The sequence below is a fragment of the Agelaius phoeniceus genome (genome assembly GCF_051311805.1).
Source record: "Agelaius phoeniceus isolate bAgePho1 chromosome W unlocalized genomic scaffold, bAgePho1.hap1 SUPER_W_unloc_1, whole genome shotgun sequence".
NCBI lineage: Eukaryota > Metazoa > Chordata > Aves > Passeriformes > Icteridae > Agelaius > Agelaius phoeniceus.
In genome coordinates this window covers 582536-598138 of record NW_027509866.1, presented here as the reverse complement: position 1 = coordinate 598138, position 15603 = coordinate 582536, and the positions used below count along the sequence as shown (strand labels likewise).

The 15603-nt window shown below is 56.6% G+C and overlaps 1 protein-coding gene across 1 annotated transcript; it reads left to right on the top strand.

Annotated features, from left to right (window-relative positions):
* Nucleotides 1–6399: 6399 nt before the first annotated feature.
* Nucleotides 6400–8892, top strand: LOC143692427 (serine/threonine-protein kinase pim-1-like; the record flags this gene model as incomplete). Its single annotated transcript, XM_077172661.1, has 5 exons — nt 6400–6972; nt 7131–7181; nt 7385–7751; nt 8367–8543; nt 8786–8892. Coding segments are annotated over 5 exons (1275 nt in total), but the record flags the coding sequence as incomplete, so codon positions are not given.
* Between the last annotated feature and the right edge of the window lie 6711 nt (nt 8893–15603).

Sequence of the window (15603 nt, the reverse complement as noted above, 5' to 3'; positions counted from 1 at the left end):
TTTGTGATGTCACAGTGCCTATGCTGTGATGTCGCCCTGTGATATCATACAGCTGTGCTATGATGTTTCAGAAGACTCTGAAATGTCACAAAGTCACCCTGTGATGTCACGGTCTGTTTTGTGATGTCACAGCCTGCCCTATGATGTTACACAGCCAGCCAGTCATGTCACAACCCACTCCCTCATGTCACAGAGCCACCCTCTATGATGGCAAGATCTGCTCTATGGCCTGACACACTACAGTATGATGTCACAGACAGCTTGTAATCTCACAAGCCCCTCAGTGATGCCACAAAACCCTCTCTGTGATGTCATACTGGCACTTGGTAATGTCACAGCACACACTTTGACCTCACAGCAAGCTCTATGATGTCATACAGCCATGCCATGATGTCACAACCTGCTCTGTAATGTCACACAGTTCCTTCTATGATGCTCAGTCACCTCAATGACCTCACACAAGGAACTCTGTGGTGTCATAGCCCAATCTGTGACCTCACACAGCCCACTCTGTGCTGTCACACAGCCCCTTGCTGACATCACAGCTGCTCTGTGCCTCCATGACACAGCCACAGAGGAGCTGCTGTGACACAGCCCCCTCTGGGACATGCCACAGCCCCTGCCAGTGCTGAGCCCCTGGGAGCTCTGTCTGTGCCCTGCTGGTGTCCCTGAGGGGCCCTGGCAGTGCCCCAGCCCTGCTGGGCTGTGCACAGGAGCTGCTCCTGGCCAGAGCTGTCTCTCTGCAGCTCTGCTGCCCTTGCCAGGAGCTGCCTCTGGGCCAGGAGCCCGGCCCAGCTCAGCAGCACAGACACAGCACAAGGGCTTTAATGACCCTCCGGGGCTTTGGTGCTCTTTGCATCAGACTCAGTCCCTCAGAGTGTGCTCAAAGAACTTCTCAGGGACTCAAAAAGAGATTGAAACACTGAAGTTTTTCAGACTTAAAACAGATCCTTCTGAAGGACAGGACTGAGAAAGTGTCCCCAGGTTCCAAGCAGAGCAGGACACTGGAGGCAGTGATGACAGCTGGGAACAAGCAAGGTAAAGGTGTCTCTGATGCTGAGCAAACCTGGATGTGGTTCAGGAATGCAAAGGGCCAAGGCCTGAGCCCTTTGGAATTAATTCTTCCTTTCTCCTGCTGTTCTCTACTATGTCAAAAGGATCCACCATCTCTGAAACCACCCTTCAATCCCTCCCAGGGCTCTCCTCTGACATCCTCAGTCTCCACCCCACTGAGCACAGAGCTCCTGTGTCCCTATAGAGTGGTCAAGTGCTTGAGGCCAAGAGCACCTGGACAAGAGGGACAGTTCTTTTCTATAGGAAGGAAACCACAGAACCCCAGGGTTTTGAAGGCAGATGAGAAGCAGTCACCAGAGGCCAAGGCAAGCCAGACTTGTCTGTTCTTGTTGCTTTTGACTGAAAGCAGCCTTTGGATATTTGGGGAGTTTTGGGTGTGGAATTCCATTTCAGCACGGGCTCCTGGACTGGAATGACAGTTCTCCATAGGAAGGAAAGGACAGAGCCCCAGTGTTCCAAAGGCTGATTAGAGGCAGCTCCAAGGAGGCCAAGGCAGCCAGATCTCTTGTCAGGGAAGAATCCTTGGATAGACAGAATTTGGGAGGCCAAACCCCACGTTTGTCTATTGGGCTCTGGACAAGAAGGACAGTTTTTTTCCATAGGAAGGAAAGTGCAGAACCCCAGTGCTTCAAAGGGAGATGAGAGCTGGCCCTTAGGAAGCCAAGGGAACCTAGATAGTCCTGGAAGCTTTTGTCTGGAGCTGTCCTTGGATTTAAGGAATTCTGTAGGCGAATTTTCAGTTTTGGCCATGGATGCCTGGACTTGAAAGATGGGTTTTTTCCCATGGGAAGAAAAGCACAGGCCCCTGGTGTTTTGAAGGCAGATGAGAGGTGGCCCCCAAAAGGCCAAGGCCAGCCAGAGCTGTCTGTCCCTCCAGGTGACCAATGGGAATAATCCTTGGATATAATCAAATTTGGAGGAGGAATCCCAATTTCGGCCATGTATCCCTGGAGGAGGACAGTTCTTTCCCACAGGAAGGAAAGCACACAACTCCAGGGTTTCAGTGGCTGATGAGAAGTGACCCTCAACATGCCAAGGTCAGAAGGACCAGTCAGGCAGCCCCCAGGAGGCCCAGCCAGCCAGACCAGTTCCATGTTCTTGGATCCTTGGGGCCCTACAGCATCACAGTGAGCCCTTGGTTCTATAAGGCCCTGTAGGATCACAACAGATCTTTGTTTCCATGAGGCCCAGTGATATGGTCTCCTTGGCTCCACAGTGGCACAATGGCCCCTTGCTTCCCTGAGGCCTTGCAGTGTCAAAATGGTTTCCTTGTTCCCATGGGACTGTGCAATGCCACAATGGCCCCTTGGTTCCATGAGGTCACAGAGTCTCAAAAGGGCCCCTAGGTTCTATTGGGTTCCCCAGGATCACAATGGCCCCTTGGTTCCAGTAGGCCTGGATGTGTTACACTGGCCCCTTGCTTCCATGGGGACCCACAGTGTCACAGTGGCTGCCTTGGTTCTGTGAGGCCCTGTGGTGTCATAGTGGCCCCTTGGTTCCATGGAGACTCAGAGTGTCAGAATGGTCTCATTGGTTCCATGAAGCCCCTCAGTGTCACAATGGTCTCTTTTGGTTCTGCAGTATCACAATGGCACCTTGGTTCCATGAAGCCCTGAAGTACGGAATGGCCCCTTGGTTCCATTTGGCTCCATGAAGCCCTGAAGTACGGAATGGCCCCTTGGTTCCATTTGGCTCCTCCCTGCCACACAAGTTCTCAGTTCCACGGAGCCCTGCAGTGTCACAGTGCTCTCCTTGGTTCCATGGTGCCACACAGGGTCACAAGGGCCCCTCAGTTCTACAAGGCCCTATAGTGTCACAATGTCCCCTTGGTCTCATGAGGCCGTGCCATGTCACAATGGTGTCATTTGTTCCATGAGGCCCTGCAGTTCCACAGTGGCCCTTGAAGTGTCACAATAGTCTCAGCGGGTTCCCCTGCTGGTTCACAATGGCCTCCTTGGTTCCATGATGCCCCATAGTGTAACAATGGTATCCTTGGTTCCACAGTCAGAATGTCCCTGTGGTCTCATGGGGCCCCACAGCCCCTTATAGAGCCCCATGGCCCCTTACGGAGCCCCACAGGGTCACTGTGACCCCCTTGATTCCATGAGGCCCTGCCGTGCTACAATGGCTCCTTGGTTATACAAGGCCCTGCAGTGTCACAATGGCCCCTTGGTTCCACTGGGTCCTGAAGTGTCATAATGGTCTCCATGGTTCCATGAGGCCCCACAATGTCACAATGGACTTTTGGTTCCATGAGCTTTCATACTGCCAACAATGATCTCCTTGGTTCCACAGTGTCACAAGGGACCCTTGGTTCCATGAGGTTCAGGAGAGTAACATGGATGTCTTGATTCCATGAGGTTGTGCAGTGTCACAATGATCTCCTATGTTCTGTGGCCCTGCTGTGGCTGCTGTGTAACAATGGCCCCTTGGTACCATGAGGCTCCATAGTGTCACCATGGTCCTTTTGGTTCCATAAGGCCCTGCTGGGCCACAGTGGCCCCTTGGTTCCAAGAGGTTCTGTACTGTCAACAATGATCTCCTTGATTCTGCAGTGTCACAATGGACCCTTGGTTCCATGAGGGGCCTGGGCTCCCACAGCCTCTCACAGACCTTTATGGCTTCCCCAGTTCCCCGTGGCCCCTCACGGCCCCTCATGGCCCCTCACTACCCCTCACGGCCCCTCACAGGCCCCTCACAGGCCCAGGGCCGGGGCTCCTCCCAAAAGAAGAGGGATCGGGCCTTGCTTGTTCTCCTTTCATTTCAGTCTCTTCCCAGCCACGAGTGCAGAAAGGCTGAAATGGAGCCTTTCCCCAGCGTTTCCCTCAGGGTTAATTGCGGGCTGAAGCTCTGTGCAGGCGCTGGCCCCAGCGTCACCATCCCTGCAGCCGCCAGGCCTTTGCTGTCCCCCCGTGTCCGTTCCCTGTCCCCGAGTCCCGCCCGGCTCTGGCAGCAGCAGCAGCCGCAGCGCAGGGGGCGCTGGCCCGGCCCAGCCGGGGCTCCCGGCCAGGAGCAGCAGCAGCGCCGGCCCCTTCCTGCCTGCTCCTGCCTCGGCTCCCAAGGGCTTTTTCCAGCTCAATTCTGGAGCGGAGCAGCCAGCACCCACACACAGCCCTGACTGCTCAGGGCCCGCCTGTGCTGCCCTGAGCCAGCCCTCAGAGGAAGAAAGGATCGGGTTCCAGCGCTGTTTTCAGCTCTGTTTGACTCACCCTGAGCTGACAGCAGGAGGCTGCTGGTGCCTTTGCCTTGGGAATTGGAGATCACGGCTGCTCTTGGCCCTCTTCTGCTTGCCACCTGAATTTTACCCATAAAACTGCAAGTGCCTCTTTCAGTTGGTGCTGCCCACGCTTCTTTCATGAAAGTGAAGTCAGTGCTTTTGTTGCAGGCATAAAGGTCAGCAGATACTGGAGTGCCCACCAGCCCCTGAGCACTAAGGCGAGAGGAATTAAAGCCACACAGGCCACATTTGCAGTGCTCAAACACAGCCTTGTTGTGTTGAAAGAGAATAAACTGACAGAGGCCAGCACAGAAATTGCCTCCATAGTGTGGAATTAAATTTAAAAATCCACCAGGAGAAACAGAAACCAGAACTTCTCAACTTGCTTCATTGCTCCTTCCCAGCAGCAGCAAACACAGATGCCCAGAGGTGTTTTGCACTGCTGCTGCCCCCAGTTTGAGCCCAGGCTCTGCCCAGTCCCAGCGGGAACCTGAGCCCAGCCCAGGGAGCTCAGCGCACGCAGGGCCAGGCCCAGAGCCCTGGGCACGGCCGCCCATTGCGGGGCAGCGGCGCAGACAGAATGTCCTGCGGCCCAAACCTCCTGCTCCTGCCACACAGCGCCTGCCTTCTCCCCCTCCTCCTCCTCTCCCAGCACGGCACAAATTCCAGCTCGGAGGAGGCTGCCCCGGAGAGGGCTCCTGCTCCTGTTCCAGCTTGAGTGTCCCTGCAGAGGAACAGGGCATCGTTCAGGCACTCCACAAGCTCAGGCTTCCCATTTCATGGGGAATCTGGGATGAAAACGGCTTTGTCAGGAAGGACAAAAGTGGAGGGAATGGATTGGAAAGTATTAGGAAAAATGATCCTTTGTACAGGCAAAGCTCACCAAGTCATTCCCTGCATTTCTCCTTTTCAGATTCTTTCCGTCATCTCCTGAGGGGTCCAGCTTGTTCTGGTGCCTTTCATGAACTGATTGTGCTCTTGATTTATATCAGTGCAAGAGATGTAGAAGCATCTGAACTGAACACTGACACAAACTCCCTCTGTCAGCCCATTTTCATGTTCTACATCACTTTCAAGATGTCCATGGGGGTGTTGGAATGATTATCACACAGCTCTCCATTTCTGGCTGCAGGCTCTGGAGAGTCTTTCTCTGCATTCAGTCAGGCTTGCATTCCCTAACAATTCCTGGGAGCCCATAATGTTTTCTTAGTGTAAACCAGTAACAATGAAAACCTCACCAATGGCACAGTGCCCAGCTCACAAGGAAAAGAAAGAACTAGCTGTAAAGTTCTTCAAACATTTGTCCTGCTTTGCTGCAAGAGTTGTGCTGCATGCACAGTGTGGAAAGCCAAGAGAAGCTGCAGTTGGTGGCACATCTTGTGACAGAAGCTGCACCTCGTTCTCCAGGAAAGGTTCTTGGAAAGAGCAAACAGGACTGTGGACAAGATTCTGAAAGAACTGAAACAGTTTTTAGGAAATGAAAGAAACAATCCAAGAAGTTTTCCTCTATTTATTTCTATGCTCCCCTCTTCCATGTTGCATTACTTCTCCATCCCAGGAATTCCAGATGCACTTCACCTCTAAGATCGGTGACTTAGTGATTTTAAGGCACTCAAAAATACCATGAGCCACACACATTTTCCTTCCCCTGGTTTTACTGGAAGGCAACACTGGAGATGTAAGTGCAGTGCTTGGGTCAGGTAGGAATCCTACAGCAAGGGAAGGTGGCCCGCCAGTGTTTGACCCTCAGCCAGGCCAATGCAGAGCAGCAAGCGAGGGGATTGCTGTGCCAGTGTGCAGGAGTCAGGGCTCTGCATCTGGGCTCACCGCTGCAAAGTTCCCGTGTTTGGACAGACTCAGGGGCTGTGCCCGGGGCGCGCGGGGCTCGAACGTGGGGCTCGTGGGGCGAGCGGGGAACGGACACGGGGACGAACGGCCCCGGTGCTTCAGTTGCAGCGGCGGTAGCGGCGGCAACAGCAGCGGCAGCAAAAGCAGAGACGCTTCAACACTCTCTCTTTTTCTTTCTCTTTCTCTCCCTTTCCCGCGGTCGGGCACCCTTCTCTCGGGGTCCCTTGCCCGGCGTCCCTCTCCTCTCCCCGCCTCCCTCTCCCCTGCCGGGCCGGGCCATGCCCCCGGCCCGCCCCCGGCCCCGGGCGGGGCTGCCCCGTGCCCGGCCCCGGCCGTCCCGCCGCGCTCTCGCCTCCGCCCGGCTCTGGCCGTACTGGCGGTGGCGCTGCTGGGCGGGCGTCAGTGCCTGGTGCGGGGGCGGCATCGCCACCCTTCGGCTCCGCCTGGCCCGAGCCCGGCCCCGGACCCGATGTGGGGTCCAGTTCCGGCCCCGTCCCCGTCCCCGGCTCCTCCCGGGGCCCGCGGAGGACACAGGCGGCGCGGCCGCTGCCGCCGCCTCCGCTGGGGCTTCCCCGGCCCGAGCTCCGCCGCTCGGCAGCGCGGCCGCCGGCCCCGAGCCGCCGGGGCCCGGGGCGGGTGGGGATGCCCGGCCCGGGCCGCTCGGGGGGCGCTCGGGGGCCGTTGCTGGCCCCGGGCCGAGCGCTGACAGCCGCGTCTCGCCCGCAGGGAAGGAGCAGGAGGCCCTGCAGGAGCGGTACCGAGTGGGTTCGCTGCTGGGGCGCGGCGGCTTCGGCAGCGTCTGCTCGGGGACGCGGCTCTCGGACGGCGCCCCGGTGAGCGGCGGGGCCGGCGGCGGGCGGAGGGGGAGGAGGAGGAGGAGAAGGAGGAGGAGAAGGAGGAGGGGGAGGAGGAGAAGGCGGACAAGGAGGAGAAGGTCGGGGCTGGGCAGGACGGGCGGCGAGCTGAGGCCGCTGCTCTCCCTCGCTCGCAGGTGGCCATCAAACGCGTGCCGCGGGATCGCATCCGGCACTGGGGCGAACTGGTGAGTGAGCGGGGCCAGCGGCAGCAGCCGGGCCGGGCCGGGCGGCGAGGAGCCGGGGCCCGGCAGGGTGGGAGCCGCCGGAGCCCTGCGGGGAGAGCGGGCGTGGGCTGAGCGGGGCGTGCAGAGCATCCCGGGCTGGCTGAGGGCTCCCAGAGCCCCGGCACGGCCTCAGCCCCACTGACGGCACCGCGCTCCTCCCGCAGCCCGACGGCAGCAGCGCGCCGCTGGAGATCGTGCTGCTGGCCAAGGTGTCCCGTGGCTGTGCCGCTGTCATTCAGCTCCTGGAGTGGCTCGAGCTCCCCGACAGCTTCCTGCTGGTGCTGGAGCGTCCGGAGCGGTGCCAGGAGCTCTCGGCTTTCCTGGCGGAGCGGGGGTTCCTGCCGGAGGAGGTGGCGCGGGCGCTGTTCCGCCAGGTGCTGGAGACCGTGCGGCACTGCACCGCCTGCGGGGTCCTGCACAGGGACATCAAGCCCGAGAACATCCTGCTCGACCTGGCCAGCGGGCAGCTGAAACTCATTGACTTTGGCTGTGGCACCTTCCTCCAAGACACAGCCTACACCCAGTTTGCAGGTGAGCCCTCGCAGGGGATGCTCCTGGGCATCTCATGGCCCAGCCTGGGTGCAGCACCAGGGCTTCCCCCTATTGCAGCCGGGATGGGATTGATGCTGGAGCCGAGTTGATTTGGGTGGGGTGTGAGGGGGGCCAGCTGCCAGCCCTGCCGACAGCCTTCAGCACCCACTGTGGCCTGGGCTGGGGCTGGAGCTGGGGCAGCCAGCCCGACACAAACCCCCATGGGGGTAGCAGAGAGGGGGGTCTGACTCCGTGCCCCGGATGGTTTGGTGTGCAGGCGAGGAAGGGCTTGGACTGCTCCGCTCCCCTTGTTTGCCTTGGCTTATTAACATTTTTGGGGGCCATGCAGATGGGGAGGAGAGTGGGTTTTCTCCACCACTGGGTGGGTTTTTCCTTTGTGTGTCATGGTTGGGCCTTCCCAGGGTTTCTGCTGCCCTCTTCCAGCACCTGTGGCTTCTTTTCCAGCCCCGAGTTTGTACACAAGTCCCAGGTGCTGGTGAGAGGGCAGCGCTCACCCCGTGTGCCTCTGGGGCAGCCCCCACACGGCCAGGGATGCTGGGGCCGGGCTCTGGGAGCAGCAGCATCCCCCTGCTGAGCTGTGTCTGTGTTCCACAGGAACCCTGTCCTACAGCCCACCAGAGTGGATCCAGCACCAGCGCTACCACGGCGAGGCAGCGACGATCTGGTCCCTGGGCCTCCTGCTGTGCCACCTGGTCATGGGCAAGCACCCGTTCAGGAGGGGCCAGGAGATCATCCGGGGGCGGATCTTGTTCCCACGATGGCTCTCTCAAGGTGGATCCTCATCTCTGGGCACGGGGGGAATGCCAGTGCTGGGACACAGCAGCGGGCTCGTGGGCATCCCGCTCTGGCAGCTGCTGAGGAGGTGGCACAGGTCCTGCTCTCCTGCTCTCCTCCAAACAGAGCATCCATGGGGAAGTTTAGGCCCAGCTCTGGGCACACCCAGCATGGCCTGGGCACGGGAACAGGGGGGCAACTTCTCCAACTGACTGGTGATTTCTGGTTTCTCTCCCCAGAGTGCCAGGATGTCAACAGGAGGTGTTTGTCCATGCAACCCTCGGACAGGCCATCCTTAGAAGAGCTTTTCTGCCATCCTTGGGTGCAGGGTGTTCCTCTGCCCTAGAAGATGGGAGAGATCCATGTGCACAGTTGGACCCAGGGGCCTGGCAGGTACCAGCTCCACACATTTCTTGGCACTCAGTGGCAAAGCAAATCAGGCTGGTTTTGTGCTGCGTGTAGCTCTGAGCAGGGGTCAGCAGAAGGGAACACGCAGCTCTTGGGCTGGAGCTGAGCTGGAGACCTGGTGGGGCAAGCAGTGGTGGCCACCATCCCCCTGGTTTGGTTTGTCTGGTTCATGGATGGCTGGGGCCCTGGGCAGAGCCCTGTCAGCCTGGTCTGGCCCCAGGGAAGGAGAAGGAGCCCCTGGAGAAGCTGTACCAGGTGGGGCTGCTGCTGGAGACACCAAGGACAACCTCAAGGGTGACAATCTCTTCCTCGGCCTGGCCAGCTGAGGATGATGGACTTGGATTCTGGCACCTTCTTCAAAGCCAGGCTCCAGGCCCAATTTGCAGGTGAGTCCACAGGCAGGGGGATGCTCCCAGATCTGGGCCTGGCATGGCCTGGCCGGGCACCAAAGGTTCCCCCTTTGCTGGGGCAGATGCAATGAATTCTTCAGTCGCTGCCCAGCTGCTTTTTGGATCTGGGCAGCTGCTGAGGGCTGGATGTGCCGTGGCTGGCTGCAGGCTGGGCACATGTCCTGCCCTCCTGCTCTGCTGCCAAAGGCAGCAGGGATGGGAAGCTCTGGGCACAGCTCTGGGCACAGCCAGCATGGCCTGGGCCCCGCAGGCCTTGGCACAAGGGCCCAGGAGCCCTCAGCTGACGGGCGGTTTCTGCTTTCTCTCCTTGCAGCCGGGCTCTGCGGCTGCTGAGGCTGCTCTGGGCTCTGCCAGGGCTCTGCTGGGCTCAGCCCTGGGCCCAGCTGGGCTGGCTCTGCCCTCACATTGCTCTGACAGCTCTGCATCAGACGAGCCCCTTGCGAGCACAGCGCCTGAGCTTTCTGCTTTGGCAGCTGAGTGAGACTCTGCTGCAGGCCCAGAGATTGCAGCTGGGGACACACATCCAATTGGCAAGGACCCAAACTCTCCACAGTCCCAGCTGAATGCCTGGATCTGCACAGGCTGTTTTGTCTGTCCCATTCTTCCTTCTTGATTGGCTGGAATTGTGCAGTTGCACTTTCTTCCTCCTCTAGCAGTGCCACGAGTGGGCCAAAGCTGGCGAGTGGGCCGTGCTCCTGAGGCAGTGCAGTCTGGAGCTGGTGGATGGAGAATTGCCCTTCTGCACTGCCAAACCAGAGCAAAAAGCCCTAAGTGGGACTTAGTGTCTCTAAGAAATGCCTGACACTTTCAAAGGCAATGTGCAGCTCATTTCCAGGCTGAGAAGGAAGGGCATCTTCTAAAGGATTTGGGCTTTGACAGAGTTTCCATTCCCAGTCCTGCTTGGAGCTGGAAGGGCAGAAAGCAATTTCCTCTTGCTTCGAGCACAATTTCAAGTGGCAATGTTGGAAACAAAGCCCAAAATCTTTTAAAAGGCTGCTGAGGTCAGTAAGATGGATCCATGGCATCGGCACATTTACAATGTAAATAACTGAGTTCTCTTTTTAAAAAGATCATTTACCTCTTAATGCAAAGAATGAAACTTTGCATTTATGTTTTGTTTTTTTCACTAACATTATGTTATGTTTTTTCTCTAACACTTGGATTTTATTCTTATCTTTTACAATTTACCTATTTTTTCCCTTTTCCTTTTTTTTCTTTTAAATAGAAAACATGTCCTATCAAAGGAATGTCCTTTGCACCTGGTTCCCGTGTGGAGCAGCTCCCTTCCTGCTGGCTGAGCTGCTCAGGCAGAGCCCGGCAGCTCCTGGCCCTGCAGGGCTGAGGCTTTTCCCCGTTGCTGGGCACAGACTGATGGAGCAGCACTGCTGAACACGGGCACACAGAGGGACCAGAAGCAGCTGCCTTTGCCCACCTGAGGCTCCAAGGCCCAACTCTGAGCAGCCAGGGCTGGAAGAGACTGGCAGGATCTGATCCCTGACTCTGGGCCAGGGCTGCACAAATGACCCCACAGCAGCAGCAGCAGCAGCAGCAGCAGCAGCAGCAGCAGCAGCAGATGGAGCTGACTTTCAGCACAGCCCCTGCCCCTGTTCCCTCCCGTGTGCAGCGGTGTCACAGCAGCCTGAGGCACCTGGGAGCCCCCAGTGCCAGCAGGGACTTGAGATGGCAGCCCTGGGCTCCTGGAGGCTGTGCAAGGAACGGAGCTGGGCACTCCCTGTCCATGGGGAGCTTGCAGATGGAAAAGGCTGCTGTGGCCAGGCAGCTCCAAGGGCACAGAAAGGAGGCTCTGGAGCACTGGATCTGTGCCAGTGCCACAGTCCTGGGCAGCAGCCAGCCAGCCCTGGGGGAACAGAGGGCACAGCACGAGGGACAGAAGCAGGCAAGGGCAGAGACTGGAGAGAGCCAGAGCCAGGAGCAGGAACAGCTGCTCCGTTGCACTCTTGGAGAAAGCTCTTGGCTGGTTCCAAGCGCTGAAAGGCGTGAAGGGCAGAGAGGAGGCCACAGCAAACAATGCTCCTGTTTGCACAGCCTCCCCTCTCCGTGTCCCAGAAGGAATTGCATGGACTGTGTTCTTCTCTCCGAGTCGTCTCGTTCAGCATGAGCAGCTCAGCACCAGGAGCTGAAGGAGCTGAAGCCTCAGGCCACAGGAGCTGGGCAAGAGGAGACTTTCTGAGCAAATGAATGCTGCTAAAATAGCCCCAGCTGAATGCAGTGGATAGAATCATGGAATCACAGAATCCTTTCTGTTGGAAAAGCCCTCTGAGCTCACCCAGTGCAGCCGCTCAGCCAGCAGTGCCAAGCCCAGCACTAAACCACGTCCCTGAAGTGCCAAGGCCTGGACAGCAGCCCTGAGTGAGGCCTGAACAGCAGGCCCTGAGCCAAAGGTGGCCTCTGGATGAACCTTGCAACCAAAGGTTATCTTTGTATCTGCTCCCTGATGAAATATGCATGGTCATTAGCACTGTGATAGATGTAGCCACTCCTTAGTGAAACATGTATTGACCTTTGTGTATTTAGAAGCCAGACCAGGCCATGAAATCTGACATCTGGCCTTGTTTGGGGCTGAAGGGTCAAAGTCATCTCCCTTGGTCCCTCCTGGGGCCCTGGCCAGGCTTTGGGAGGGAGCCAAGAGGAGGATGAAACCAGATGTTGCCACACTAGAAGTGCTGTCAGTTTGTCCATTCAGCACTGTCAGAGCTGGGCCCTCTCCCAGCGGGGTTGGAGCCTCAGCTGTGGCTGGAGGCACCTGCAGGAATTGCCAGTGCCCAGGAGTGGCTCTGCAGCCCTTGGCTGTGACAGCTTCCCCAGCTGCTGTGTGGGTCTGGGGGATGGTAAAGGCTGAGGGTAACTGGGGCTGGATCGTTCTCAATCACTGCAGGCAATCTTTGGTGGGGATGGTTGGGTGCATTGCTGAGCTGCTCCTGTTGTGATTCTTTGCTGCTTTGAGCTGCAGGAAATGACACTGATTCCTTCAGTTGGTGTCTGTGTCTTTGGTGCTGACCCTGCCCACTGGCAAAACAAAACTGGCCCAGTCTGGCCAGATCCCAACAAAATGTCACTTGTTCAGTGTAAATGTGAGGAATCAGTGCCATCAGAAATTCCCAGATGGGAAGCCCTTCCCTGGAGTTCCCTGGCTCTGGAGTGGGCTGAGGTCGGAGCCCCGTGGGAGCAGTGGGGCAGTCGGGTAAAAGAGGCTGCACCCCTGGATGGCTTCAAATGCATCCAAAAATTGCACATGGAAAAGGAAAAGACCTTGTGGGTTTGGGAAGACAAGGGTGAATTTTGTTAATGACACAGTGGAAACAGCACCAACAGAAGGAAAAACTGTTGTTGGAATGCTCCCACATGAAGCAAGAGAAGAAGGTTTTAATCTTGAGCTCAGATGCATTTGTGCAAGTGAAATATCAATATAATAAATAACTATATACATATTTCTAGGATAATAAGACCTTCATATATATTTCTAGATTTATATCTATGTCTATATTTCTATATCACTATTTACATATAAAATTATAATAATGTGAAGTAGTGCTGACAATACTAATTTGGTAGCTTTGGCTGCTCAGGGATGTAACTCTAAATACCCTACAGAAAAGGATTGGCCAGGACCCAAATGTCAGTGGTCAACTTTGTGAGATTGTATACAGTGAAAAAAGGAGGAAGGGATGAAATTGGCTGCTTTTACAGGGTTTGCTGATACTGTGATGCAGAGTGCTTTGTCTGTTCCTGTGAAAAATTCAGTGATTAAGCCTGCAGGGTTTTTCATGTACCAGACTATGCACAAGCTGCAGGATTGGTTGAACGGGTGAAGGGGTTGTTAAAAGAGCAGTTGAAAACATGAGGAGATGGGAACCTTTGCCCATGGAGAACCCATCTCCCAGATGTGCTCCGTGCCCTTAACAATGGCCCATGGGGAAATGGAAACCCCCTGGCTGTGCACGGCTGCCCCCAATTTGCAAATCCAACCATGGGCAGTGAGACTTGGGCTGCCTGGGAAATTGTTCTGGCTGTGATGGCCCCTGGCAGGGCAGCCCAGAGGCTGCAGGGCTGGGCCTTCATGCACTGGAATTAGTTTGGATAAATTCAAAGCAAATGAGAGCTATCAACACTGAAACAGGAATTCAGATTCCTCCAGGACACTTTGCTTTGGTAACTGCTCACTCGAGCTTGGCCTTGCAAAGTGTTCATGTCATGGGAAAAGGAACTGATGCAGAATATCAAGGAGAAATTAAAGGAATTGTGTTAAACAATAGGGACCAGGATTGGATTATTCAACCCCATGACAGAGTAGCACAATTATCAATATTGCAATTTTAAGAAGGATTGTGAAAAAAGGAGATCCAGCTCCAGTCACCACCGTTTGTGGAGATAAAGGGTTTGGATGCAGCAGCCCTAATAATGGAGCCAGAGTGTGGGTCCGGAGGCCAAATGGCCCTCCCGAGGCAGCTGAAGGAGCAGCTCCTGGGAAAGACAACTCTGAGTCCTGAAACCTGGGCAGAAACAATGGGAATGTGTCCCTGCAGCCAAGTGTTCTGTGTGAGAACAAGTAGATCTGACAGGATATTGTTTTACACATCCTGCCAGACCAAATCTCCCTGTTTGCCCCAAGGGCCCCTTTGGGAAATGCTCTGATCCACGGGGCTCCATGTGAAGGCTGCTGTGACACTGAGGGACTTGCACAGGAATTGCATCCAGGAGCCCGGGTGCCCCTCAGGGACTGGGACCCGGCCCCTTCCAGCCCGAGGGGAAAGGGCCCCCCCAGGCCTTGTTAGCCACAGACAGCATGGTAAAGCTGAACAGCAAAGGGCCTGGGGGCATTATTCTGGAATTAAAAAGGTGCCAGCTCCATGGACAACAGAATTCTTGTTCCTAACTCCAATGAGATTGAGAATAATGAATGAAGAACGGTGTCACAAAAGTACTACTGGTGTCTGTAAGGTGTACCTTGATAGTCAGCCAGAATCTTTGTCTGCCACAAACACCTCTAGTGTTTCACCAAGGGGTTAGTCATCAAAATGTAATGATGAGTTCTGATGGATTGCTGAGCTTCTTTTGTAATTCTTTGCTAATGATGATGTGCTTTGCTGAGCTTATCCTTTTGTAATTCTTTGCAGCTGTGCATGATATAAATGACACAATTCCTTCAGTTGGTGTCTGTGTCTTTGATAGTGACCCTGCCCACTGGAGAAACAGGGCCCCCTCTTGCCTGAGTGTTACCTGGCAAGGCAGAAACCCTCCCTCCAAAATTCCCCCTTCCTCCTTGTTCCCCCCTTCATACCCTGAGCATGATGTGCTCTGGTCTGGGGTGTGCCCAGGGTCAGTTGGGGTCACCTGTCCTGGCTGTGTCCCCTGCCCAGCTCCCCCGCAGCCCCAGCCCCTCCCCAGCGTGGCTGGACGAGGGGCAGGACAGGCCTTGGCTGTGCTGCAGCTCAGCAAGAACAAAACCATCTCTGCGTGCTCAGCCCTGTGCTCAGCACCCGGCCCAGCAGTGTCTCAGTGCCAGGGGCTGTGCCCCCAGTGCCTGCCAGGGCTTTCCATGGCAACTGCCAGGCCAGGTGCCCCAGGTGTCCCCCCCCAGTGCTGGTTGCCATGGAAACAGTGCCCAGCCCTGCCCCTTTCTGTCTGGCTGACCTGGCCTTTGGCCCTGGCAGTGCCCTTGGCTGCTGGTTCCTGGTGCCCGAGCGGCCAGCGCGGCACAGGGCAGGTGGCCATGGCACAGCCCCCAGCAAGGGATCCCCTCTGGCTCTGGGCACTGACACCAGCCCTGAGCAAGGGGCCCAGGGCAGCTTTCCATGGCCACCAACCACCACAACGGCTCTGGGCATTGGTTGCCATGGCACCAATCTAAGGAACGGGTCCCCGTGGTCATTGCCATGGCACCTGGTGTCACCAACCAGTGTCACTGCAATTGTACCTGGAACAGCCCTGGCACTGCTTTGTCCTCAGGGTTGCCATGGCAGCCCAGGGCAGCAACAGCTCTGCAGGCAAGTGGCCATGGAACCTGGCTGCAGAAATGGCTCCCTGGGCTGGTTTCCAAGGAAACCTGAACTGATGGGGGTTGCCATGGCACCCAAAGCCAGCACTGGGGTCCCTGCAGTGTCCATGGCAACAGTCCCTTGCAATGGCCCAGTGCAGGTTGGGATGATGATCCACCCTCACAGCTGGCCCAGAGCAGGTCTGCAAGTGCCCTTCCCACAGCCTGTCTGCACAGAAACACT